At 44.7% G+C, this 27,480-nt stretch overlaps 1 protein-coding gene across 1 annotated transcript in view; it reads right to left on the bottom strand.

Annotated features, from left to right (window-relative positions):
* The window catches only part of HS6ST2 (heparan sulfate 6-O-sulfotransferase 2), a 259,977-nt gene continuing 232,497 nt past the window's right edge, over window positions 1-27,480 (bottom strand). The window contains exon 3 of the mRNA XM_054695552.1: window positions 1-3,119. Coding sequence (XP_054551527.1) covers window positions 2,249-3,119 — 871 coding nt within the window. The 3' untranslated portion in view covers window positions 1-2,248. The remainder of the gene's footprint in view (window positions 3,120-27,480) is intronic.

Genomic DNA, 27,480 nt, shown 5'->3' with positions numbered 1-27,480 from the left:
ACAAAATTACTCAGAGTCTGTAATTTAAATTTTATTTCATATCTATCATTAAATTACACAAAATCAGTGAAAATGGTTCGTAAAGCTACACCATTGGACAGATGTTTACAGTTGAAATCGTGGGACTTACATGATGATGACAAAAATGTATATTTATAACATCCCTATGTACAATAATCAGTATAGACAGAGAAAATGCACTTAATCTCTGCAAACCATGCACACCACAGCAATAACACAAAATGTTTTTCTGTAACAAGCTTTTCCACTGGCTTGTGCTTCGTCCTGTTTTCCAACAGTAGCTACCAGTTTTTAGAGCAAACATCAGTTAAAACTAAACAAAAGTGAAATACCACAGTGGTCTACAGAATATTTATTTTAAAAACACATTGTACACAAAATAATTTCACTCTAAAACACTTTGACTTCAAGGCATGTTTTTTTTATTTTTTAAATGTCCTTTCCATTTTTCTGTTCTCAGAATTCCCAGGCCTGCAGTACTGTCGGGCAAAATGAAATTTAGATATATTGATACAAGCGCAGAGTCAAGAAAATGTATTTTTAAACCCAAATCCTCAGATTATTGTCCAGCTCGTGGCCATCTCATTACAGATGACACTAGATCATGCAAATGAGCAGATTGTACAAGGTGGGACTGTACGGTCATACTTCTAAGTATGTCCCCTCTGAAAACATAAATGCCATTTCCAGTTGCCTTATCGGAACGATAGCCAGGAGGTTAGGGTAAGTCCTTACAAAAGTATATAGCAAAACTCATAAAACGGAAACTGCGCAGCATCATGAGGGTTGGCAGCACGTTGGTGACATACTTCCTTCTGCCCTGCTCATATCGTAATTGATATTCTAGATTCTATGCACGACTTACTCAACTAATCACTTTCTTCAACTCACGCTTGTGATATCGAACCTCACTGCAGAACAGTCCTTCCTTTTATTCTTTCTTAAAACAAAACCTGGTAGAGGGTTAACCGAAAGTATTGAGGTACAGCTTTTGGTGTCACTGAATAACTATGGCTATCCTAATTTCTTTTCTACCACTTTTTTTTTCTCTTATAATTGTCTACAGTCTGTCAACACGAAAAAAAAAAAAAAAAAGAACAAATGGGCTAGAAATAACCAGCCCAACTGGAAACATTACAATAAAAATATACAAAAAGTAAATAACAGTTCACATTCAGGTTCAATTCTATCTGATCAAGAATAACTTCAGCAATATTTTTAGACACATTAGGCTGTTCAACAGTTTCTTGATAAGGACCTCACTACACAAACATTGATAAGACAAATCTATAGAAAGAAACTCCTGACTTTAATCCAGGATTATATATCACAATAAATTCAGCAACACACCATTTAGATGATGAAGAAAGATTTTATAAATGGGTTAGTTTGGAATGAGCACAACTCGGAGAAGCCTTAACTGAATGAGAAGCAGCGCCAAAAAGATTCAGAATTGTTGAAATTACAGTGCCTGGAAAGTGTCTGGAAATTAGGTCTTTATGTTGATATTCCATTTGGAAAAAAGTGTTTTGTTGAGTATGAGATACACCCTGTTCAAAACCTTTAAACAGTAGAAGGTAGAAAAAGTTTAAAATTTTAAGTATCTCTTAAATAACAAGATAGAAGTCCTGTTCTACTTAAAAAGCCAATATTTTTACACAAAACTACCCATGTTTGGGAGAGAAATTTTTTATTTTCCACAGTTTGGTAAAATTTACCATCAGTCGTTACTCTATTTCAACAGATTCCTAGTCAAAATCAGAAGAAAAAGACAGGTTTCGGATTTAATCTTAGGGTTTTTTATGTTTATATTCAAGCTCACCTGCTTAGGGGAAAAGAGTTTGCTTCCAAGATGGGGTTTTAACAGTGTATCATGAATAATTGAAAATCCATTTCTTAGGCATTTTTAGGATTTCATTTTGTCTCTATGACTAGTTTAAGAACTTCTTAAAATATCTAAACAACAATTTCTGGTCAGTCTGGCTTGGCTTTTGGATTTTATAAATAGTCCAACAAACTCCCAAAAGACAATTTAATTACATATTGAAATTTGGTTTACCCACACACAGTATTACACAATGCAAAGGCAACTGTAAAGGCAACATCTTAACATTTTTTAACTTCCAAACTTAAGGTAGCAGGAAGCGTTTGGATACTTCCATCTTTTCAGATTTGCCAAATTTGTACTGGTGCTTTGGGAGAAGTGTGTGAAGCCTGAGGGGGCCATTTAACGCCATTTCTCTACACTTCCTATGTAGTCGTGGGTGCCATTGCTGCCACCGCTGTCGCTCTGCTCTTGGCCCGGGGTCTCCCTCGGGCTTGAATTCTGACTCAAACTCTGAGTCAGATTCTGAATCAGATTCTGAAACAGATTCTGAGTCACGTTCTGATTTGCATTCAGATTTGGATTCTGACTCGGATTCGGGATCTGGCCCTGACTCTGACTCTGACTCGGGAAATGGGTCTGAAGGAACCTTCCCTTCAGAAATTTACGCTGCTCCTGACGCTTCCGCCTAGCTTCCTGATGTTCCTTCTGCCTCATAAACTGATACCTTTGCAAAAAGAGGTCTTTTGCATAGCTGTACAATTCCATATCCAGAAAATTCAGTCCCTCAATGCGCTTTTGGACTTCCTCACTGATCTCTACACTGGAGGCCCTAGTGGTATTATATTGGGTAAAGGGTGAAATAAAGTTCATGTTGAAGGTTTTCTCAAACAGATACTGGGTCTTCCGCTGAAACTCAGTCAGGCCGAAGAACGCCATATGCTTCAGATTCGATTTGGCACTTTCCAGGAGGACCTTGTTTCTTTGCTTTTCTGGCATGACGGAGAGATTGTAGCAGCCTACTAGGGTCAGGTCAGAGAGCATGCGCACCTGGCGGTTGTTGGCCAGATTATAGGGACAGTCCATGAACTCTTTCAGGGGGCAGCCAGACCAGTCATCGCCACTGTAGCAGCTGGGCAGCTCCTCGGAGGTCGGCGGCCTTCCATCACAGACATGTAGGGACGCTTTCCACGTTGCCCCTCTCTGGACATGCCTCCATTCGCTCAGGTACCGGGACACTGGGTCTCGGAGGATGGTGATGTAGTGGAAATTCCTATGGACAAAACACAAAGACCCAAAGTCAGAGACGAGGGTGACATAAGCGGAGTCAGGGAGCTGTAGGGCATATGTGATGTCCCCTGGCCAGTAAGCAAAGCGAAGGGGATAATGGAGATCTCATGGCAGTTGTGCTATGAACTGTGCTGGCGTCCCACGGCTTGTCCAGATCAGTCGTTCTTTCACCCAATTTGCTAGTAATGCAGCGAAAGCAAGTGCAAAGAGTTTAGGCTCAGGGCCTTGTCATTCTTCGCTCTCCCTTCCCCTTTCTGCTCTTTCTCCCTGGCCAACCAAAGACAACATCTTCCCAATGACCTCCGATGTCCAGTCCCTGAGTAGGCAATCATTTTGTTTCCTGTCTCCCACCCCAGGCCCCACTAACATGAAATGGAGACATAGCACAAGCTGGTGACTTTATCGAAGTGATACACAATCTTTCTGACTAAACATACAAATGCATTTTTGCAATACCCAGCCTAATCGGTATATCTTAGTTAAAAAAAAAAAAAACCTTCTTGAAAGAGTATCTGATGTGCTGGCGTGCATTCTGGCTGTTGTCATAACATCAGGGCTCATACGTGATGGAAGAGGAATGTAGAGGTAGGCAGAACACCCCAGCGCCTCCAGAGAAAAAGTGTGGTTAAGTCACTGACTGAAATCTACACAGTCACTGCCAAGATCTATATATGTAAACTAGTACCTACAGCCTTCATGCATGTGATAACACCCAGCACAGGAAAGTTAACTCTAATGGCAGAGCTTAAATGTCCCTTTTCTTTCCGTACAGAAAGGATGTCTGCATGGCAACAAGTATGAAGACTTCGCTGCATGCCCAGCCCTCTTTAAAGCTGAAGACTGATACATCTTTTCTTAAATAACAGTTGAGCAAGCATTGAAGTCACACAACTACGCACGTACACACAGCAGGTACACGCACATTCACCAACCCCTAGAAATGTCAAAGGCTATGTCGTGATCAGACACACACAAGAGGAGTAAGGGCGTTGGAGTGTGTTTTTAATAAGCAATGAGTTCCCGCTCAGGTTCTATGCACGAACAGTGAGGTCATGGAAAGGCCTGTTGTGGAAGGAAAGCAATAAACAGTGAATATTAGCGCTGGGTTTCTAAAAGGAAACCTGAGTAATGGCTTGCACCTTTTCTGAAGTTTATTCATTACCATGTGAGGGGGTTCCAGACACATGCATGAGGAGTGGGGGAACCAACTCAACCACCTGAGCGGCCGGCCCGTGATCTCCCAAGTCTTAGGCAACTACATCAGCCTAGGATCTGTCCTCTAAGCTTCTGCTCTGTGCGCGATGTTTCCTCTGCCTGAGGTGACCTTCCTTCTTTGTCTGGAAAGTTCTACTCATCCTTCAAGTCCCAGTCCGAGTACTACCCTTTGGGAAAACTCACCCCACCCCTTCCTGCCAGTGATCACATCTTCCTTTGCGTTACCGTAGTATTTCCACACTTAGCCTTGGTTTGAACACTTTTGCTCCTGGATTATAATTGCTTATTTGCATTTCTGTTTAAATGCTGTTTTCTGGGACAGGAGCTCTGCGCTGTTGTTTTAGAACTCTCATACCACACACTCCCGCTTTGTACCTTAGCCTTCATACCTGACACAAAGCAGAATCTCTGGAACTCCTTTAATGGCTTATTTAATAAATTATTCCAGAGAAGTGGAAGGAGAGTGTTGGGAATTAGGAAGGCCATGCTTTTCCAAGTGCCCTGCCAAAATCACAGAGTCTTTTTTAAATTGCCTTATACATTTTTCTCGAATAAAAAAAAAACATGGGGCATAAGAAAAGAATCTGGGGGTGAGGGTGGAACGGGGTGGGAGTCAGTCAGGTTCACCTGTCTCACTATTTTTCCTAAACCTTGAATGCTGGTCCCAGGAAAATTCATCTCTGCAAAGGTGCACTGCGCCGCAGCAGCCCTCATTCCCAGCAGCCTTTCCCAACAAAGGTGACCACTTTTCCCATGGCGCCTTCCTTCCCCTCCTCCTGTTGGTGTTCATTCTTTCATTCAATCAATACATATTTATTTAGCCTTTATGCTAGCCCTGAGGCCAGAGCTTAGTGGCAATTAGTATGATTATTTGGAAAAGAAAAGAAATTTATGAAGTCTGGTGACACATTTGGTTTAATCTTTGAACCAGTTTCTCCAGGCATGCATTATAATGGGGGCTGCTAGGTGTTAAAACCCCCATAATGGAGTCACCTTCATGCTTAACTAACAGTCCTCTTGCCCTAATCTGTTTTACTGGTTTAAGCCTACAGTGACATCTTCTGGTAAATCCTGGACTGCATCGCCATGCAAGTCAGAGGCTCTCCTTTCTAAAAATTCTCTCTCGTCTTTTGGAGCAGATGGAGATCCTGCATAGCACAAGTGTCCGGATCAATGTTTTATAAGCACCATCCCCACATGGAGGGAGCGAGGAAGCAACAGAAACAGATATTCAGAGCCTTGCATGCCACAGATACGTGGCCCTTACCACCTGAAGGTCTCCTAGTGCCCATGAGATGAAGGTAGTCCAGTATGGGAAACCTCAGTTCCTGTGCACATGCACGCGTGCACACATGCCCGCACACACTGTCGTGGTGATAACAATTACCTAGACTCATGACAATAACTCTAGAGCCCAGTGATTGCCAACAGCCCTCTTCTTCGAGGGAGACCAGGCTTGGGGACACAGGCTGCCTTAACTAGAAACACTTGATGCTTTTGGAGAAAACAATCTCATGGGTGAAAGGAATCTGCTGAAAGGTAGATCCCCAGGAGTGGCCTGGGGCCTCCCCAGTCTACCTTGTCTTTGACTGATGCAGTTTATTTGTGGCCCTGTGTAATGGCTTCATGTTAGAGCGCGTCTAAGCTGGTCAAAACACATCTGGATTCTGATTATACCACCTCCCCCCACAATATGTCCACTGGATCTTCTTCCTTTTGGCAATACCGGTATCTGGGCCTTGTTCATTACAAGATGCAGGTGGGAGCAGGTTGGCGGAAGCTGCTAGAAATCTCCCTTCATGCTGACATAAACCTGAAAGTTCTGCTGAAGGGACTGACCTAACAGTGAATGAGTGAGCCAAGCTCGGCCTGTTTCAGCTAGGCAGTGATGGGACAGAAGTACCTCGTGACCAAATGTCTCACTTCATGAAGTTGCGCGAGGTAGGTGTCCCATCTTTAAATTGGAGTCGTGTGTCCCCATCAGTTTTCTGGGTTCATTTATCGACCACGGTTGAGTACGTCTGTAGGCCCACACTGCCTTTACAGGCAGAACACAGGGGAGGTCTGGCGTTCTCTACAAACTGAGGCCCATTTTTCCCAGCCCTTGATAAGCAGTAATTGTGGAAACAATGGCAGTCAGGGAGCTGTCCATACAGGAAAGCCAGGTGCCACGCGTCACTCCTCTCTCACTCACCACCAACATCTGAATTTCCCCCAAGTCCTGCTGATCCTAGCTCTTCATGGCACTCACATCCATCCCTTCCAGCTGCCTGAGGTCACGCCCTCATGTCCTCTATTGGTTCACCTCCCTGCCTGTGGTCTCACACCCCCAGATGGTGACAGGTGCCTCCTCTGTCACTCCCTCACAATGGTTTCCTGTACTTAAGGCTTTCGAGCTGCCTCTACACAAGGCTTTCTTGCCCATGAGTGATTTTTGCATCTCTCTCTCTCTCCCCTCTCCTGACCCTGGGATTTTTGACACTATCTGGAGACATTTTTATTGAGCCCAGAGATGCTACAGTGCAGACAAAGAATTATCCGACCTGAAATGTCAAAAGTGCAAAAACTGAGAAACCATGCTGGATGCTATGCTCCGGGTATATAACAGTAATCTAAATTTTGCCAATTGGTCCCAGACAATGATCCTACGGGTGGGTCCCTTTCATTTATACATGGAGTGCCCAGTCTTTTGAATGGCTTCTGTCTGTCCTTTGTAGGTTACCTTGAAAGCCCCTTCAAACTGCAACTCAAAAATTGCCTCCTTCAGAAAACCTCCCTTGACCTTTCTGGGGAGATTTAACCAGCCAGGGGCTCCTCTGTTCCAAGCGCCCGGGCATTCTCCCATTGCAGCATGTATCACAAAGCGCTGTGATTATCTGCATCCTCACCCCCACCCCCACCCCGCCCATTGGACTATGAGCTCTGGGAAGGCAGGGACAGTATATCATTTATCAACCTATGCTTTTCAGGGCACAGTGTTTGACATAAAGTATGTGATTAATGAAAGATTGTTGAATGAAAGTCTTCAGCAGAGGTAGCAGAGCTTAGGATGAGCCAGCTAATAGGAAAATGCATCTTTTTCTCTGATAAGGAAAAGCCACTAGATGTCACTATTAAATAACAGACGTGCCATTCTGTACTTGTGATGGAACATTTTAAGGCGATCCAGCTATGAAGAGAGCTACTTATAGTCTGTAGTTATTGCTGACTTTCTGTGAGCAGCCCCATGTAAAAGAAGGCTGGGAAGCTTAAGGATATTAAAAGTAAGTAAGTGGATACAAGCAAGAAGCATGGTTTTATTACGTTTTGGTTTTCATTTTATTTTAATACATGATCTTGAAATAAGTTCATTACCTGACTTCTAAGTCACAGAACCCTGTAACTATCAGAGCAAGAAGAAACCTTTGAAATGGCAAAGCATCTAGGTCAAATACTTCACTTTACAGATAGAGAAATTCGGGCTCTCAAAAGATTTGTCCACAGGCTACAAGTTGCCATTAACCCTAGGGAGTCAGTCTAACTACGAGGAATATACCCCGGCTGAAGGCCTACATTTTTAGCAGACCCTGTCTTTATGTCCGTTAGTCACTTAGGATGGCCAATAAGCCAGGCCTGGAAGCGCACCAACCCTACAAAGAGGAGCCGTGAGCGCCCCTCCTCACACGGGCTGTACCCTCAGCCTGCGTGCTTCGTGCCTAGCACTTACACTCTGTAACTCTCCACAACACTGTGAGTCAGATATCATCATCCCCACTTCTGGGATGAAGAAACTGAGCCACAGAGAGATGTGGCTTGCTCCAGTGTCACATGTAAGTGGAGGTGGGAGGGGTCCTCCAACTTGAAGCCATTTTACTCCCATTCTAGTGCCGGAAGCCAGCCCTTGTCTCCATGAATGAATGAAACACAAGGTTCTCAAATGTGGCCTCAGACCCAGCAGCATCAGCAACATTTAAGAACTTCCTAGAGATACACATTCTGGGTCACCTACTGAAGCAGAAAGTCAGGCCATGTAGTTGAACAAGCCTTCCAGGAACTCTGGGCACATATGCGTATCCGAGCTTGAGAAGGCTTGAAGGCATGTGACTTCAAAGGTCTAAAGTCTCTCAGTGACCCCAGGAGGTGGCCACAGTGCAAAAAAGCCAAGTGTGGGCCCAAGAGTAAGTCCAAGTGCATTTTCAATGCCCTCCTTAAGAAGCCCTGACCATGCCCATATCCATCCAGTGCACGCCCAGGGAACTTTCCCTGAGCAAAGTTAGCAGGATCGTGCTTTAAACATTGACTTTCCTTTAAGGCCACTGGTTCATGAAAGGCCACAGTAAGGTTCTCCCTGCCCTCCTCAAGGGGGAAATAAATATCAAAGCCATTTTTTTTTTTTTTACAGAAGGCCAGCAAAACCGTACAAGTTAAGGTCATAGGAATGATCAATAAAAAGTTAATTTAAGAAGGGAAACAAATTCTTAGCCCAAATCAATAGGAGCAAACATTTTATTATACCTGTAGTTTAGTTTTGTATTTTAGTTTAAAGTTCAGCCTGTGCACATCTTGGAATCATGATAAGTGGTAGAAAAATAAGAACCCTGGCTGGTGACCCTAAGTTAGAGCTACAGCTTTACTCCCAGAGTCAACTCTGGAAGCCACAGAGGACATTGTGTCATCACTGCCAAAGGTCTGCTCTCCTTCCTCGTAACTGATGTCGAACTGACAGATCAGACCCTCCCACTGCGTGTAAATGACTCAGTCAGAGCAAGAGGGACGAGTTTCAAATCAAATATTAATACGTATACACAGACTAAAGAAAGTACAGTTAATTGAATCAAAGGCAAAGGGGCCGCCAGAGGGATTGCATCTCTCCAAGTCCTGGAATTGATGTTTTAACCTCCTTTCTTGTGTGACGGCAGCCTCATAAAAGAAGTGTGGGGCTTCGAGAGGGAACTGCTTTGAAATGGGTGGACGCTCATTTAGATGTGCTGGTTTGGGTATATTTGTCAAAATGTCTTGTGGCTTAATAGTCGTGCAAGTCGTCACATTTGCATAGAGTGGGGTACTTAAAGTGGGCCACCCCATGATTTTCATTTGATTGTCGTCACAAGGCTAGGAAAACCTCGATGATTTCAATGCTGAATCTCTTTCCTTTCCCCCTGAAGTTGAGGCTATGGGCTAATGACCAGATCTGGCTCTCCTGGACAGCCCATGAGAGGTGGGGAGCAGGAGCCATCTTTGGGAGCCCACTAATCTAGAAGACAACCTAGACTTTCACTGGATCCTCAATGCAATGATTAGATCCTTTAGCAGGACATAATCATTCCAGGCAAAGCATCTACTGGCCATAAAAACAACTCAGAAGAGGTTGTAGTCTCACACCCAGCAAACAAGCTATTCTGTTCTTGCTTGGCTTGCTGCTGTTCATCACACCTCACCTACAAGAGCAGTTCTCTGTGTGTATAAAGTAATGCTTTAATTAACACCTTAAGTAATTGATTTTTTTTCTCTTGTTAGCTGAATGTTAACCTGTGTGTATCATGGGAGATGCCCACAAGGGTATACATTGCTCTCATTCAAGAGAAGAATGTTCTCTATGCATTTCTTCTCCCTCTATTTCCTTACAAAGCAGGAAAACAATATTTTCTTCTACACTGAAAAGGAAGAAAAGATTTCTAATATCTGTAAATTCAGACCTGATGTGGAATTCTTCACACAATAAGTCCTGGTCATATTTACTTCTTTTTAAAAGAAATCTAGTTCTCCTCCTGCCCAAAGCCCAGTAGGCTCCAAAGTACATAAATCTAAGGACTTTTACAAACAGTGAGAAAGCTGAGTTCTTTAACAAGATGTGAAATTCCAAGTTTTATGACCCGTAGTTACCAGCCTTCACCCAGACTACATTCAATTGCTTGGCAGAATGAGAAGTTGTGCAGCTAATACTGACTCTGAAATTTTTTGCATTCCGAAATTATTGTGTCCCAGTTCTTTCACACTCAATGTGTTTTTGAGGTGGAAAGAATTTTCAGGAAAAAAAAAAAAAAAACCTTCGGAGTGAAGATGAGGTAGCTGGCGCCCACAAAGGAAGTATGATCTGCCTATGTCACACGGAGACTAGTTCTGCCACTGATTAACTCAGTGTCTCTCGACCCAACCTTGGTCTTGCTCAGCTTCTTGAGTGTCATTTCCTATCAAACTATCACCCCTGATCTCTAAAATGCCCTGAGGGTTGGCATCTGGAGCAGTAAGGGAAAGGAGTTGGTTCTCTTCCTTCCTCCACAAGTGTGGGCAGAGGCTACAAGTGGTAAGCCAGGGAAATGCCTGAGTGTCGCCACTGGGATTACTATGGTTAAAGTCTTGCTCCTCAGAGGACCATCCTTACTTAGTATCTCTAATCCTGGCTCTACCAATTCAGTCCTGCCTTTTTACTGCACAGTAAATCCACTGCAAGACACTGCATGTTCAAGATCTCCAGTAGGAAGGAATAAAACTAGTACTCTCATGGCATTCAATTCTGGAACAAGCCTTCAGAAGTTGGGAACATAACATACTTTTAGTCCTAAAGTGTTGGTACAAAATAAATTTTATCAATCCATGATCAATGCACCCACTCTGGATGACCTAGAAGTTGCCGCAAGCAGAGGCGGAGGCATGACCACGAACAAGTACTACGCATGTGATCATCTAAGCGCAAATTGCTTAGAATTTAGTTGAGACAGTAGCACAGTCCAGTGAGGGAATGATAAAAGCAGAATATAGTGAAGTGCTAACTGTATCACAGGGTTATTGGAGAGGGTTTACTATGTACTGTGGCCATCAAGGAAGGCTTCATGTAGGAAAAGGAGAAAGTTGGTTGAGCCCTAAAGGATAAAAAAGATTTAAGGTGTTTGAAAGGGAGACATTCAGACATGAGCACAGCAAGAGGATACTGATAATGTTATGATTTAATGGCTCCTACAATGTGCCAGGCACAATACTAGATGATTGCTTACAGACCACATTAAATAGGTGCTAATGCCATCATTTTAGACACATTGTATGTAATGATCAAGGGGTGGGAGTATGTTCTAGACAAAACTAATCACAAACAAACCCTAGAAATCTGATTGCAGACTGCCAGAGGGGAAGGGAGGAGGTATGAGTACAAAATGGGGAGGTAGACTGTGGTGGAGGACTATGAGTACCTTGGTGGTGGGTGTAGTGTGGTCACATATCTAAAGAGCTGTGCACCTATACCTCGGAGTCATATACAGTGTTGTAAACTAATGTTACCTCAATGAAAAACAACACAATTGAAAAAAAGCCAGGAAGGTCTGTTCTAGAGTCATGCTGTCTAATCATCATCAATCATGTGTGTGATGAACTCTTGATATGTGCTGAGTCCAGAATAAGAAATGCTCGAAGTGTTTAAGTTTACTAAAATTTCCAGGACTGAGAAGAAGATAAAGGATCTCATTTGTTAATTATTACTTATACTAATTAACATTGGAATTATATTAATGTTGATATATTGGGTCAAATAAAATATATTATTAAATTACTTTCTTCTGTGTCTTTCCTTTTTTGTTGTGTACTGAAAGATTGAAAGTTACAAATGTGATTTTTATTATTATATTATATATTATTATATTTTATTACATTTCTCTTTAAGATTTATTCATTTATGTATACAAGAACTGGGGTACAGGCCAGAGGTGCGGGGAGGTGAGAGGATTCACCAGAGACAGAGTGGAGAACAGAACAGGCAGATTGACTGAAATACACTGCTGAGGGGAGCAGCGGGCGAGCCAGGAGAGGTCTGCTGTGCCATGTGGGCAGCCCCCTGGCTGGGGATCAAACTCGTGCTGCAGTGGTTGTGGACAGCCCCACAGGTTGCGTCTTAACCCCCTACATTTCTCATTTATAACAGGAAAACCCTTGGTCTCAAAGTCTAAAGTGTTAGAACCATGTGTGGAAAATAACAACTCAATGATATTAGTTACTGTTGTCATCGTTCAGAGAAAGGTATTCAGCAAAAAAGATGTTATTGAACTTTCCCGAGACCACAGAGCTAGTGATTTTCTGTCAGGTCTGTGTGACTCCTATGCCCAAACTCTTGCCATTGCTCTGGTCTTGACACTTTGCTGGTCTTTACATAGTTACTGCTCCGTGTGTGTGCATGTCTGGCTCGTGTGCTGTCGATGGGTGGGTTGCACAGTCTCACTTGGACTCGGGCACTGAGCACACAACACAGCTCGGGAGCCACAGGCCAAAGGCATGACTGATCTGGCCAAAACAGGAAGTTTAAAGTAGGAAGAAGTTGTATATTCCAGGATGTGAGAGGAGGAAACGATTCCATGGTTTATTGTTGTTTGAGGGGTTTTTCTTTTGGGTCCATTCGGGGCCTTAGGGATGAGAGCTGAGCACATGAGAGCTGGGTGCCAGGAGTGAGCTGCAGCTGGTGGCCATATTAGCCCAGGCTTCCCATTCAACAAATGAGGAAACCAGAGAGCCGCTCCCCAGCCTTCACCAGATGGTGAGAAATCCGGAGACATATGGAATCATGACTTTGGGGACCTCCACAAAGACAAGGAATCAAATAACAGGGCTTTTTCACATGGTTGGCAGTCAATAAATATCAGTTATGTCCCTCTGAGCGGGCCGTCGTGGGTCATGCTCATTTACTAGGCCCGCTGCACAAGCACAAGGACTGTTCTGGAGGCAGGCCGTGCAAGTGCGCCTTGGAGAAACTGTCGGAGGAAACCTAGTCAAGATAAATGCCTGCTCTCAGCACTGTGCTATTTTCCAGAACAGCACAGGGCGAAGGTTTTCCCCTAAATGAAGCCTGCCCTTCTGGAGCCCTGGGTTGATTTTAATGAACTCTAATATTGTTTAAAGGTGCTGAGAGAGATGAAGTGCAAACCCTGGCTTTTGCCCGGGAAGCAGACCTCACTAACCGTTTAAACGGTAAAGAACTGGAACCATACAGAATTTCAAGAGCTGGCAGGGTCGTGCCTTCTGTCCCCTGGGAGGGTTTGGTCTGCAGGTATTCAGCGGCAAACGTGGTTGTGCTGTGCATGTGTGGGAGTCAGCACGCTCTCCAGCAGCACGGCCTTGCTGCTTTACAATGATAGCATTGGGAATGAGAAAAGAATTCCCTTATCTCCACCCAATCTCTCAACCTAAGAAAAAGACGCCAACGTCCACTGGAGTGAGTAAAGGAAGAGGCATTGAAGACAGGAAGACTCTGCTTGAGAAGAGGGAATTATTTCCAAGGTTGTTACTGCTAAAAGCTCAACCAGCATGCTTTCAGGAGGTAGACAAGACACTATGCAGAGCCGTGTTACCCCTTTAAGGCAAAAAGGGGGCCTAATAATGAGAATTTTCAAATGGTTTTCACTATTTTTATACCTTCAGTTCCTCACCCAACTCCTGGAATTATACAGGACTTGAAATAGAACCTCCATTTAACAGAGGAGGAACTTGAGCCTCAGAGGAAGTGACTTCCCAAGGACACACAGCTAGTCCGCAGCGGGCCTAGCACCGGAGCCCTGGCATCCGAACTGTCAGTTCAGTGCTTGCCCCATGACTTCGTGCCGCCCGTGAAGTCCCAAATGAATGTTTGAGGATTCTGCTATCTTATTTTGTCTCCCAATCAGGCTATACGTCTTCAAGGTCCGCACGGCTTGGCATGTCTCCGACATCTCAGCCCAGGGCCCAGCACCTTCTGGGCTTGCAGACCGGTGGGCTCAGTTAGTGGAAGATTTACCATGAAGCCTTGGAATTACCAGGATGCTCCTTTTTGTCCTCTGCAGCCTCTTCACTGTACTTCAGCCCCTCCTCCCAGATCATTCACCACTACTCAGAGTCCGAGAGGTCATCACTCCCCAAGCCACACAGCCTGCTTGCTCCCAAACACCCTGCCTCTGCTTGCTGCAGCTCCTCAGGCTACATCACCCAACCACGAGAGACTACTGTACACACAAAGGCCACCTGAAGGCGTGAAGAAGGCCCCTCGCCCCCAAACACTTCCCCAGGGAAGCCTGAAGCTCACCGTTACTGACCATCCTGGTGGCCAGAGGCCTTGACGTCCAATCTTCTCCAGCCCTGCCCATCCTAGGCCACCTCCTCCCTCTAGCCTTTCCCCACTCGACAATCCTTAGGCTGCTCAAAAGCTTAGGTCTGGAAGAAAAGTGATTAGAGGAGCTCTTTTCATTCATATGTCACGTACGTAGCACCAGCAGAAGGATTGCCATGTTAGAGAGGCATCCCCCGCAGGGCAAGGCTGAACCCTCTTCTGTGGTGGGGAACCCTGACAGTAGCAGGGCGAGTGTTACAGAAACCACGGCCGGCGGGTGCGAGCAGGGAGAGGAGGCTTCCACCGTCACACTCACAAAGCCTGCTCCTTTCTGCTCCCAGAAAGCACAAGAATTCAAAATGAGGCCATTTGGTGACAGTTTTGATCAAATTTTTTTCCTTTTCAGAATCGTGCATCAGTCATAAACATGCCAGGTTAAAACAAGATTTGATTTCCCTAGGGCTATTTTTGAAATCCTGTTGTTCCCAAGCCCTCCCTCTTCCAATTTAACATTCCTAAGTCAAGGTGTTACTAGAAATGTGTGGGGAGAGCTTATGGACCCCACCTTTGCTGTGGGGGAGGAGGTGCTGGCAGTCATACTACGTGGGCGGCTACGTGTGGGAGAAGCCAGGGTCGCCGCGCTTCAGGTCACGTGACCTGTGAATTGCCTGGTATTCCTGAATCTCCCTCATCGGTCTTAAATCATTTGATATTTATATGTCTCAGTTAATTTTCAAGAATTAAGGAACTGTTATTTCTGACTTTTTTTGAAAGCCTAACACCCTCTTCTGCTCTTCTAAAAAGTTCCTTGTAGTAAAGATTTTTTGAAACGAGCATATTTTCTTCCTCCCTCATTTGATCATCACAACACGCCTGTGAATGAGCTGGACCCAGTGCATTTCAGAGGGGCGAACATTCAAGCAGAGGTGAAAGGTCACATGGTGATCAAGTTACATGTGTCTGAGACCCACGTCTAGACAGCCAGACTCGTTCTGAAACCCCATGTCACTTTGCTCATTTATTTGAGAACGAAAGACCTTTTTCATGAAGCAGTAGAGAACTTTCTGCAACGCCCTAACAGGATATGCCACCAGGGCCAGCTATGTGGGGTGGCATGGTTTTCGGGACTGCTGGGTAGCACAATCTTTCCTCACAGTTCGACAGGAAACCACAATGTAAGGCTTATTCCTCTGGCTTAATGATTTGCCTCCTGTGTGTTAAGAGGTGGGCAGGGGATGGGGGGGGGCATAGGGGGTAGAGGGGCTTAAGCTGTTAAAACTTATCAGCCATTTAGATGGGGGAGGGTCTACATAACCTCTAAAAGATATCTCTTCTGTGGGTTTAATAATCAGGTCCTGCATGGAGGGGGTGGGGTGGGAGTGTGCAGGGCCTGTGTAGAGATGGGCACTGTGTTTTGAGAAAGGAAAAGGAGGCAGAGAAGGGAAACTGAGGCTACCAAGGGCAGGACTTGCCAGGAATCTCTGGTTCAAAGTAAATGTGAGTGCAACTTACAAAGAGCAATGCACAGGGCTTTGCTAAGAAAATCAGCAGACTGCTTTTCAGTTGAATAATGGCCACTATATATCAGTAATCACTGGCCCAGTCTTATCTTCCCTCCTATCACCACTCTCCTGCACACCAACTCCCAAACTCTATGAACACCACTCTTCCTCCCAGTGCCTCCCACTGGCGCATCACGCTTTCGCTTCCACCATCTATCCCCTGTCCTGGGCACAGCCCTGCCTGCTCCTCTCTACTTGTCTCTCCAAATTAGGACCGTCTTCTCAAGGCTTCCATAGCTAAAGCAGCCATGCCTCCTTGAACCCCCAGGGAGGGTTATCTAAACTTCTCTTAGGAGGCCCTGTCATCTGACTCGCTTGATCAGGTGTCTTGTCTAAGTTTCCTCTTCCCTCCAAAGCTGTGGGCATCTTGGGAAGAGGAAAGGACTAGGTCTTCCTATCTCTTCTCTCTTGCCATGGGCCTAGCTGGTCCAGAATCTGAAACAACAGCCAGCCATCGATAAATGCTTTAGGTTAAGCGCTCCACCTCTGGAGTCAGAAAGTTCTGGAAGCAAGCCCCAGCTTTTGTAACCTTGTACAAATTGCTTAACCTCTCTGAGACTTGGTTTCCTCCTCAATAAGAGCCCACTTCATACTGTTGTGATTCTTCAATGAGGGGACCCATTTAGCGTGAGTGACCCATTTAGAGTGAGTGTCCTGTGTGCACGACACCTGGCACACAGTCTATAATTGCTTCTATTGGCATTATTTTTCTCTTAATGAAATGTGTAGCTCTCTCAGGCTCCCTTTATCAACAACCAACAGAGCCGTTTTCCCAGAAGCAAAGGGAATCGTGTTAGGAGAGTTTGTTCAACGCCCTGACTCACGCTATATTTACAGCAACATTTACCCCATCAAAATGCAGGGAAGCCAGGAACTGGTTTCAACTTGAATCTGATATTTCTGCAGCCCACACATTGAATGCCGCCGAAGCCCCCACTCCCTGAGCGGCAGTTTGTAGAGATGGAATAGCGGCAGTTTTTCATTTTCCAGAGTCCACTCACCCTTCCAAGAATCTCAATGCCTCATTGATTCATAATACAGTGCATAGAGATTTCATTTTTCCTGCCCACAGTGATACATTATGGAGGCAATATGTTTTGCCACTGAAAAGTTTGCTTAGTAGAAAAATTTGGAGTTTTGACATTCAGGAAATTACAGTCATCTGTAAAACACGATTGATATGCCAAGGCTAACATTTTCATTGCACTGGCAGAGCCAGAATAACTATGATAAAATATGTGTTACCCCACACACGTTTCAGGATCTTTTAAGAAAACATTAGTTAGCTCTGAGCACCCCCTCCCAAGGCGCCAGGACTTTAAGGGCCGAGCCAGCGAGCTCCTCGCCATTCACAAGGACACTTGCACTGACCCGGCCCGGACATGGGGCTGAAGACAAGCAATCGCCCAGCTCATCTTCTCGCTTGGCCTAGGGTTGGAGACTGGAGCTATGTTTTCCCATGCCAGCAGTTTAAAGCCATGAAAATGAGTTCGAAAATTCTACTCCCACTGTAGAATGATTAGCCAGTCCTGAAAGGCACAGGAATATATTAGGTAGAACTAGAAATGGAAGGCTGACAAAAGAGGAATTAGACTCTTCTATATCTGCTTCCATTTCAAAATATCTCTACTTTTACACCAGGCATCTCTTTGTCTCTTTCAGGGGGCAACGTTTAGTGTTCAAGATTCAGCAGCCCAAGTGCAGCTCTGGAGCCATGCACTTGTTCACCATTTGATTTCAGGGTGCAATGAATACAACTCGTTTAGCTGAGGAGCGTGGTGGTCTTCGTGGCCATCGCAAGGGAGGCGTCCATTCAGAGTCAGGCTTGCCTGGGTTAGGGGCAATTTTTTCTTGGTCTTCATCCATCGAGACCTCTGAAAAGTACACAAGCAAAGTGTGTGGTTCTGGGGGCAAAGGGACAGGTGGCACTGCACTTGACATTGGAAGTGGCTCATAGAGATCCCTAGCCCACTCTGGGTCAGCTTCTTCAGGCGTGAGGAAAGCATTCTGCACAAAACATGTTACTGACTGCCTCACGTATCGCGTGCTCCTTAAAGCCTCAGACAAGTCCCGCAAGCGCCCACACTCGACACTTACAGAAGTGAGCACTGACCCCATGCTGCGGGGCAGGTATGAGTTTAATGATCACATGTAGTCACTCACTGAATTATTGCCACCACCCATAAGGCAGGTGACAATATTACTATCTTCCTTTACACATGAAGAAACTGAGACACAAAGTTCAAATGACTCTCCAAAAGTCAGCAAGTAAGAGGTGGCACGGGATTCAAACCCCCAACACTATGGCTGCGGATTTCATGCTCTTAACCTGTATGTCCCATCGCCTGGCTGGAAAATGTTTTGAAAGTTACACTTTTTGTCAGACACGCTGCCTGGACTCTTCCTCAAGCGTCCTGCGCCTGTGGTAGGCGGGCTTTCTCATCCTCCTGAAGCTCTTGGCAAAACTTTGCTTTTACATTTACAAAGCATACTCCTCCTGCCCCACCTTAAGCTTCTTGTAGCTGACAACTTAGCTTTATTCATTTCCTAACAGTGGTTGCACAGATGCTGGAGGACAAGGCGAAAGTCAAAGAGCGGGGAGGAAGAGAGATGGGTGGATGCCAAAAACACAGTTGGGCCAAGACCATGCATACCCAGCATTTGCGCACTCCCGCAGGCGAATCGGAGGAAAAGGGATTTGTCAAATGGATGTTGAGGATCCATCGCCCCTCCCCAGCAGGCTTCAGCTTTGGAGGGGACCCATATTCAGGCATCCTGGGCTCTACTGCTCCTCTCTGGGTCTTCTTCAAGCTACCTTGGCAACAGACTGGGGGAAACTGAAATATAGGGCAGCAAAGAGGGCTCACCAGAAGAACAGACTGAGGAATAGAGGTTGGAGGGGTACAGAAGATGGAGGGGAAGCGAGTGCTGTCAAGGGGTCACGAAGGAAAGAAAGGATGAAGGAGAACAGAGAAAAGATCAGAAAGGAAGGACAAAGTAGAATGAAGAGGAAGAGATGGGGGCCTAGGTGTTAAATCTCAGCGCTATCACCACTACGGCCTGAATTTGATCCCAGAGCAGGGAGGTGACCCACAGGGCGCAGCAGACCTCTCCTGTCTCGCTGGCTGCTCCCCTTAGTGTATTTCAGTAAATCCACCTGTTCTGCTCCACATTCTGCCGCTGGTGATTCCTCTGCCCTCACCCCCCCCCCACACACACACACCTCTGGCCTACCCAGTTCTTCTATGCAAAAATAAATCTTTTTTTAAAAAAAGGAAGAGATGAGGTCATTGCTCAAAGAGGGATTTGGAGGAGGCTGAGAAGAGGGAGGTCAAGGGGAAAGACAGGCGGACATGCTCTCCTCCTCCCTTCAAATCCCGTCCACATGGGCTTGAATGTCCTCTAGTAACTGGCCTTGACCACTTCGGTGGGTCGTTAGGTGCCAGCACAAGGCTCTTATGTTGCATGGGGCTCCATCAAGATGCCCTTGCTCTTCCCCTTCCCTGAGTTGCCAGTGCACTGAGAGTCAGTACTTGACTCTTTTCTGAATTTAACACATTGTCTTTTGGCCTGTAACTAGGCCTACACTCTTCAGGGGTTGGGATCAACTTTAAGAGCACTATTTCTGTCCCTAAATCTCTCTCCAAGCATTATAGGAAATCCTGTGAACCGTAGGGGTGAGTGGCATACATTAAGCCTCTTCTAATCACTAGTTCATATTTGTTACCATTGTATTTTAATAGAAAGTAAATACTTTTGTAAGTATGATGCAAGACAGGAAAGTTCTACTTAGAAAGAAAGGCACTGTTTGGAGATCTCAGCTGCTGGGGCAGAATAGAGTAAGAACCCAAAATACTTCACCCACTTAACAATTCCCCCAGAGTTTATCTATTGTGTAAAGTGAAAGATCCCTGATACATTCACATCCTTATATAATCATTCTTCTCTATTTATATGATACACATGGGCTCAACTTTAAGCAGCAGTTCTTAAATACTCCTAGGCATGAGTAAGAGAGCCTTTTAGAAATCATTTCAAATCCTTTTTGGAAGTAGGCGGGCTATAAAAAAAAAAAATATCAGAGGGGCAAAAATAGAAAGCCATTCCCCCTTGTTTATCTTCAAGATGTCTTACAAATTGATTTAGAGGTTTTATTACTCTGTGAGTCACACATTTGGATTATAGCAGGTTTTGAAATCCAGAATCCATAAAAAGGATGTAACATATTGTGAGAAAATTTCAGGGGCACCCTCACCCAGATGCCCCCTGTGTACACTACGGAGATGCCTGCCTCCCGATGCCATCCAAGGAGCTGAGGATGCTGTCAGGGTTTGGGAACTGGCACGATTCAGCCGATTTATCACCCCCTAAGGGGTTATTTTCAGATAAAACTCTCCCAAGCCCTGGGGGTTGTGGAGCGTGAAGGATTTGGATGAAGGATTTGGGTGATCTGCACCCTTAGTGCTCTGCTTCCACTTAACAATTAAGTCAGGTTTTCCTTTTCAGTCCTAGCTTCAAACCTACACTGAGGAGGCCGCTTTCTTTTCCATAGTCTGTCTTAGACCCTCAAAAAAGCAAGGTTTTTTCCAGGGCTCTGCACGTCAAACAGGAGGCAGCTCCAACTCTCCTCCACCAGTGACTTTCTGGCGGTTCTTTCCACCCCAACCCCCTCCACAAAGTTTTCCAGTTTCATCAATCCCACCCCTTAACCACTTAGCAATTTTCTTCATTCCTGTCCCTAGATAGTTCCTTTCACACCTCCCCTTATTGTTCTATTTCTTCCATCTCCCCGTGATCGATGACCCAATAGGCATTTACATTTACAAAGCAATTTCATTTACATATGATAGCTCTTATCTACAGCCAAAGGAGGCACAACCATAATACATATATAATAGAGAGCGCACCTATTCATCACGCACATTTACAGTGCCTTCAAACAGGAGAGACTGTTTTAAGAATTGGTATATGAGAGTTGAGAGCTCTGTAAAATTTATCACCAAAGGTAATCAATGAGTTGCAAGTAATGCGCTCCACACCTCAGGTGAATATAGACGAAAATATGGGGAAAACATATTTACTCCTTAAAGTTTGCTGAATTTAATTTGAGCTTTCATTGATTTCATTTAATACAAAGATTATATAATCAGGAAGTCAGGAGCAATTGAAAATACCAAGCCTAGTTTTCACCCATCAAAGCATTTTGGTAATATCTAGTAATGGCAGGAGATTCTCATTTAATTGAATTGGAAATGCAACATATATTAGCTTACCGAAACTTAATCAGTGTGATCAAATTAGAACAGGCCACTCAGACATACCATCCTGATTAAGGCACTTGCAAACACTCCACAATTATCAAAGATTTGTGGTGTTAATGACTTCAACTCAGGGTTTTTTTCCTCTGGGGGTTCAGCCTTGGAACTTTTTTACTAGACAATTAGAAAACTCCATTCTTTATTTTGAAAAATGTTGCAACAGTATTATTGACATTAATTCTCCCAGAATGCAGAACAGTAAATAGCCTGTGCTGGCAATGTTTTTTTCTTTTAACAGTCACTGCCTTCTCTTTGGGATGAGGATCATTAATCTCGAAGCTTCAACTCTTGGGAGTGGTAATGAACTTTGGCAATGGTGAAAGTGACCATTTTTAAATGTATTAGGGGAAAACTCCATTTTTCTGCTTTCTGAAAAGCAGCTCCAGGTTTCACTGAAAGGGTGTTGCTTATGGACCTATTCAAAAACCACTTTGGCTGCCCTGGCCTGTTGTCCTGGGCAGAAGACTACAGAATGAGGCCATTTCTTTTAAATGTATTCTTAATAGACCATTATAAACACTAGCTTGGGAGATGTGAATTACTTTTTCCTTCCTTTTAAAACTCATCTTCCCAGTCCAACACCTTTAAAATGCAGCAGTAGTAAATTACCTGGAAAGGATCTCATATGTCTAGCCCCATTATTTGTGGGTAGTGGTGATGAGGGTTTGTCTAGTTATTTATTTCTACTTTACTCAGCAAAGTCCCTTCATTGAACAGCAGGAAAAAAGGGAGATTCAGAGAGGCTAGATGACTTTCGCAAGGAGGCGGAGCTGGAAGTGAGCCAGTCTGGGGCTAGAGCCCCAGGATTTGGGGTCTCGGGTTATTTTCCCTTGTTTCTGTTTGAGTCCAGTCCTGTCTCAATCAGGACAAATTCCAAACTTTGAATTGAATGGTACACTATTAAATAAGTACTGCAGTTGATGAAGCTGAGGACTGACGTGGGCGGATTGGGGCGGAAGAAGAACAGGAGGAGGAAGATTGTGAGCTGAGCTGAGATGAGGCGCCCACATCCAGCAGGCCCCACAGCAGCCTGCTATGTGGCAAGATGGTCAGACCAAGATGTTTCCGCCATGCCCCAAAAGCACCAGCAGATGCAAGTTTCTGGACACTAGTTAGAAAGGCAGGGACAAGGAATGGGTTGGAAAGAGAGGTTTGTTGGGGAGCAGTGTCCCGGAAGTGCTCCCCGACTGTGCGTGTCATGTCGTGGGCTCAGGGGCATGCACAGAATCCCACAGTTGGCTCGATAGCAAATTCCCCAATGCTCTGCTCTTTGTTTAAAGTAAATTCAAGGATCTTTAAGGTCCATGGAGAAAGATTTACTTATTTATTTATTCATCTATTCATCTTTAAAGCAGGGCTAAATCATTTTCATGCTTTCACATACTGAGTTGCAGTGTGTTCAGTCTCTGCTCTTGCCACATGATGAAACACGAGCAAGCAGTACTTCGTGGGGTGTGTTGAGGACACTGCTTTCTGCTCACTAGGGGTGCTTGGCAGAAGTGTGGCACGTCAGTGCATATACTGTGAGCCCTTAAGTTAGCAGGAGAGAGCATCAGATGGGGAAAAAGTTAACAGTAAAGAAAGCTGCTATTTTCAGAACTTGGCCTTTCATTGCTCAGCAATCACAATCCTCCAGCTCAGCTCCAGTAGCCCCTTCCTTGCAGAGCACATCACTCCGTTCCTTGGGGTCTCTTATGTGTGTGTGCGATCAGCTTCTCTGCTAGGAAATAAGATGCTTCAAAGCAGGGGCTGTTTCAGCCCCACTGTGTCCACCTCTCCCCCTGCATCTCTCACATTCCCCTCCCTATGCATACCCCGTCCTAGCACCGGGAACCAAGAGCAGCACATACTAGATGCACACTGGGTACTTGCTGTTGATCTAATGGCCACATAGTCATGTTCGTTTAAATGTTCCATGGATATTACTCACCAGCAGAGAGGGATGTTCTCGGCCGCATCAGGAGAGACACGGAAGACAAAATGCTGGGCTGTGTGTAGACACAGAATTAAGAATAGTTCTATCTAATGAGCATCAATACAGAAGATCTGCCTAAGTTATCCCACCGAATTCTCAAAGAATCTCTAGTAAAGAGGGATGTCCAATGATTATCCCCATTTTACAGATGAGGTAACTGTGGCTCAAAGTTGATTGATTTGTTCAAGGTGCTAGAGTTGGAATACAACTACCTAATTCAAAACACTGCACTCTTGTGAATCAACTAGCTTTTAGAAAGGTGCAGTGGAAGCACAGAAGTCATTCAAGATTTTTAAAGAGGGTAGCTGGCAGACCAGAGGAGGCCAGTGTAACCAAGAGGAAGGCTGTGGATGATGCTGACACTGTCACTAGTGATGCGGTTAAGCTAGCCAGGGAAGAGAAAAACACTGGAGAAAGGGTTTTAAAATTATAACAGAATTGCCTATAGGATTATATAAAACATGTACAATGAATGTATATTAGAAAAACCCACAGGTCTCTCCTAGTGTCAAGCTAGCAACAAAGACTGGCCTGACCACCTGACTGTTTTCCAGAAGGGGATGGCTTGAGCAGCTGAAATAATCCTCCCCTCAAGCTGATGGTGTTTCCTTCCCTTCTTTCATTCCAGAGGCCAGGTTAAAGAAATGGAGTGGGAAGAGTGTGTGTTCATTTAGTCTTCGGAGCAGGAGCCCATTGGGGAGCATTACAAAACCAGTGGCATTTTTTCCCCCGAAAGTACTTCAGGTTGAGCCTGGGCTTAGCGTAGGCTGTCGTCTCAGGAAACAAACTCCTGTCAGTCTGTGTCTTTCATCTGTTCAGAGCCATTTAGCCATATGAAGGGAAGACTCTTTATTCCCTTTCCTTCTTTTTCTTTTCTTTTCTTTTTTTAAGATTTATTTATTTATGCCTATAAGAACTGGGGTACAGGCCAGAGGTGTGGAGGTGAGAGGATCCACCAGAGACAGAGTGGGGAACAGAACAGGCAGACTGACTGAAATACACTGCTGAGGGGAGCAGCGGGTGCGACAGGAGAGGTCTGCTGCGCCATGCGGGTCAGCTCCCTGGCCAGGGATCAAACTCATGCTACTGAGACTACAGACAGCTTCACAGCGCTGTGCTTAACCCCTTGCACCGCCGGGGAGGCCCTCCTTTTTTTTTTTCTTTATTCAAGAGCAGGCAGAATTGAGAAGGGGGCCTGCACAATTGCCTGCTGGCTCAAGCTGCTTCCGCCATCATGGGGAGCTGGGGTGTGGTGGATAAAGTCTATTCCACACTCTACTGCCTGAGCAATTCTCAGACTCTGTCTGTACCCATGGTTATCACGTTCATTGTAAAATGAAAACTAGTCAGGCTGCAATATATAAAACAGATTTAAATGGAGTCGCTCAAGAAGAGGTAGAATGCAGGCTTGGAATCCCACCTGTTTACAATTTAGACTCCGCGTCAACCCTGCTGATTTCGGCTGGCTCTGGGGCAGAGCCTGTGCCGCAGCGGTGCGGAACGCAAGCTGAAAACCACCAGTGCCTGCGTAAAGCGGAGATACGTGAAGTGCATCGCAACGGCAATGCGAGCCCAGCTAGATCCTTAGGCCTCTGTTTGCCTTTTCTCATCAGTTAGAAGCCAACAGGAATGGAGAAAGGCAGAGTTCCCAACAAGATGCGTTTTCAGTACAAAACGCGGGGAGTCAGAGACAATAAGCTTCTTCCCTGAACGACCTGTTCAACGTGGTATTTGCTAACGAAAAGTAACACGGAGGCCTCCCTGGTGGCGCAGTGGGTTGAGTGCAGTGCTTTGAAGCTGTCTGTAGCCTCTGCAGCGCGGGTTTGATTCCCAGCCAGCTAGGGAGATACCCACATGGCGCGGCAGACCTCTCATGTCTCACCCGCTGCTCCCCTCAGCAGTGCTCTCAGTCCGTCTGCCTGCTCTGCTCCTCGCTCTGCCTCTGGTGAATCCTCTCACCCTCCCGGGCCTCTGGCCTGTACCCCAGCTCTTGTATAAATAAAATGAATCTTGAAAAAAAAAAAGAAAGGTAACACTGACTCCCACATAAGAAAAAAGAAAAAAAATCAACAACTATCCACAATACTATGTATTGGTTTCTCCCTTGCCACCAAGGAGATGCTAGAGACCCAGACACTCAGGTAAGGAAACTCCTAGTCCCCAGACTTAATGTGTTACAAGGGCAAAGCTGGGCGTGTCTAATTAGCTCCTGAAATGGCTGCCAAGGAAGGCCAGTGGAGAGATGAGTATTTGAGGAGGCAATAGACAAGCAGTTGGGAAAAAGCCCATGAGAAAATAAGGACAACCACCACAAAACCTCACTAACGATGGCAAGACATTCTCAGGACAACGAGTGTGAATGTGGCAGCTTCTTACGTGGAGATACCTTTTCCCCAACATTCTCAAAACCACCAGAAATACTGTGTTCCTATTTTGTTCGATCTCTTAAACACACATGTTGCTTGTTTTCACGCCTTCCTGGCCATGCCAGGACGAGAGATAAGAAGGATAATCTGCGTCACACAGAAGGAACAGGAGCAGTCCTGAGAGAATAATGAGGATGGATACTGGCAACGTATTATTTTCTGCAGTCAAATGCTCTACCACTGAGCTATACCCCCTACGTATTATTTTCTGACAAAGATCACAAATATATTTTCCCTTAGTAGGAAGGCACAAAAGAGCTTAATCACTCTTAAAGGTTCCATAGGCATTGAAGGGAGAAATGAAGGTTTATGTGCAGACTCTGGGGAAAGAGCACCTTGCTAGAGGCCATGGGGTGCACATCTCTGCCCCAACATTGATGAGAAAGAAGAACACAGCTAAGAAATCATTTGGAAGCAAACCCAACATTCCTACTTCCAGAAATTATGATCTTTGATGCCAGAAAAAATGCAAAACTCTTTAGATTCTGAATTTTATAAAATCATTACCTAGGCTCAGCTCCACAATCCAGCCATGCTAAGAGCTTATCTCCACTGGGGTGCTAGACATCCATTATGAAGACTCCCTTCTAGATGGGATCTGGTGATGAGTTCCCCCTGAACTCATCAATGAACTAATGTCATTGGGTAGCTTTAGATGAAAACACAAAAAAATAATGCATGACTTAAAGCACTTAGAATAGGACCTAGAACCTAGGAAGTGTGCAATAAATGTTGCTTCTTATTTTAAAATTCCTGGCCCTCATTACAGTTGACAGTCTTTACTACTTTTGTTGGGAATAAAGTCTGCAAATTCTCTACTTGTGTCTGAAGTGTGTGTGTGTGTTATTTTGTATTAGTTTTGGGTCAAGCACCTAAAATTATTTGACTCCACTTTCAGAGCAGCCTGATCTTGAGTCTTACGGGGTAGAGAAAATAACGTAGGATTTAGAGAAAAATGGGCCCTGGTTTTGGTCATGGATCTGCCACATTCTTTGTGTTTCATGGCAAAATACGTCATTGGTCCCAGAAACAGTTTTCTCATCTATTAGCTATAGATGTAGTTCCTGCTTCATAGGTTGTTTGTACAATTAAGGGAGATAATGGATGACAATGCTTTTTGCAAACTATAAAATACTATAGAACTAATGATTTTTAAAATTATTTTTAGGAATTTCAGGTTTAACCAGACTTGCTTCACTCCACACTCATAGGTATCCCCCAATTCACTCTGCACTTTGCAGATAGATATGGCCAAACATATATCAGCTCTGCCAGACTGCACAGGACAAGTCAATTGATCATTTTGATTAAATTATCCAGTCAATTCCAGCAAGCAGTTTTCTCAGTTGCCTCATCTCCTGTCACACTCAACCACACACTAGTGACCCAAAACCAGTGGATTGTGATATCAAATAAATACATCCTTCAAGCGGCATGACCATCTTCCTCGCCATCTTCACCATCATGATCTTTCCAGGGATGCTAGGCCCTGATGCGCTGTCGATCTGTGCTTCAGTGCATACGACATCTTCATCATTCAGTACAAAAGCTACTTTAAGCAAATGGAAATATACGATGGACCTGAATTTTATAGCATCACCAGCATTTTTCAGGTAAAATTCGTAGTTCAATCATTAGTTAGTAACTGAGTGCTGCCTTGTTGCTTTTTTTTTTTTTTTGAAAGATTTATTTATTTATACATACAAGAGCTGGGTACAGGCCAGAGATGCGGGCAGGTGAGAGGACTCACCAGAGGCAGAGTGGGGAGTAGAATAGCCAGATCAACTGAAATACACGCTGAGGGGAGCAGTG

This window comes from Talpa occidentalis, unplaced genomic scaffold, assembly GCF_014898055.3.
Source record: "Talpa occidentalis isolate TD23 unplaced genomic scaffold, MPIMG_talOcc4v2.1 talOcc4.15, whole genome shotgun sequence".
NCBI lineage: Eukaryota > Metazoa > Chordata > Mammalia > Eulipotyphla > Talpidae > Talpa > Talpa occidentalis.
This window is presented reverse-complemented; position numbering and strand designations above follow the sequence as displayed.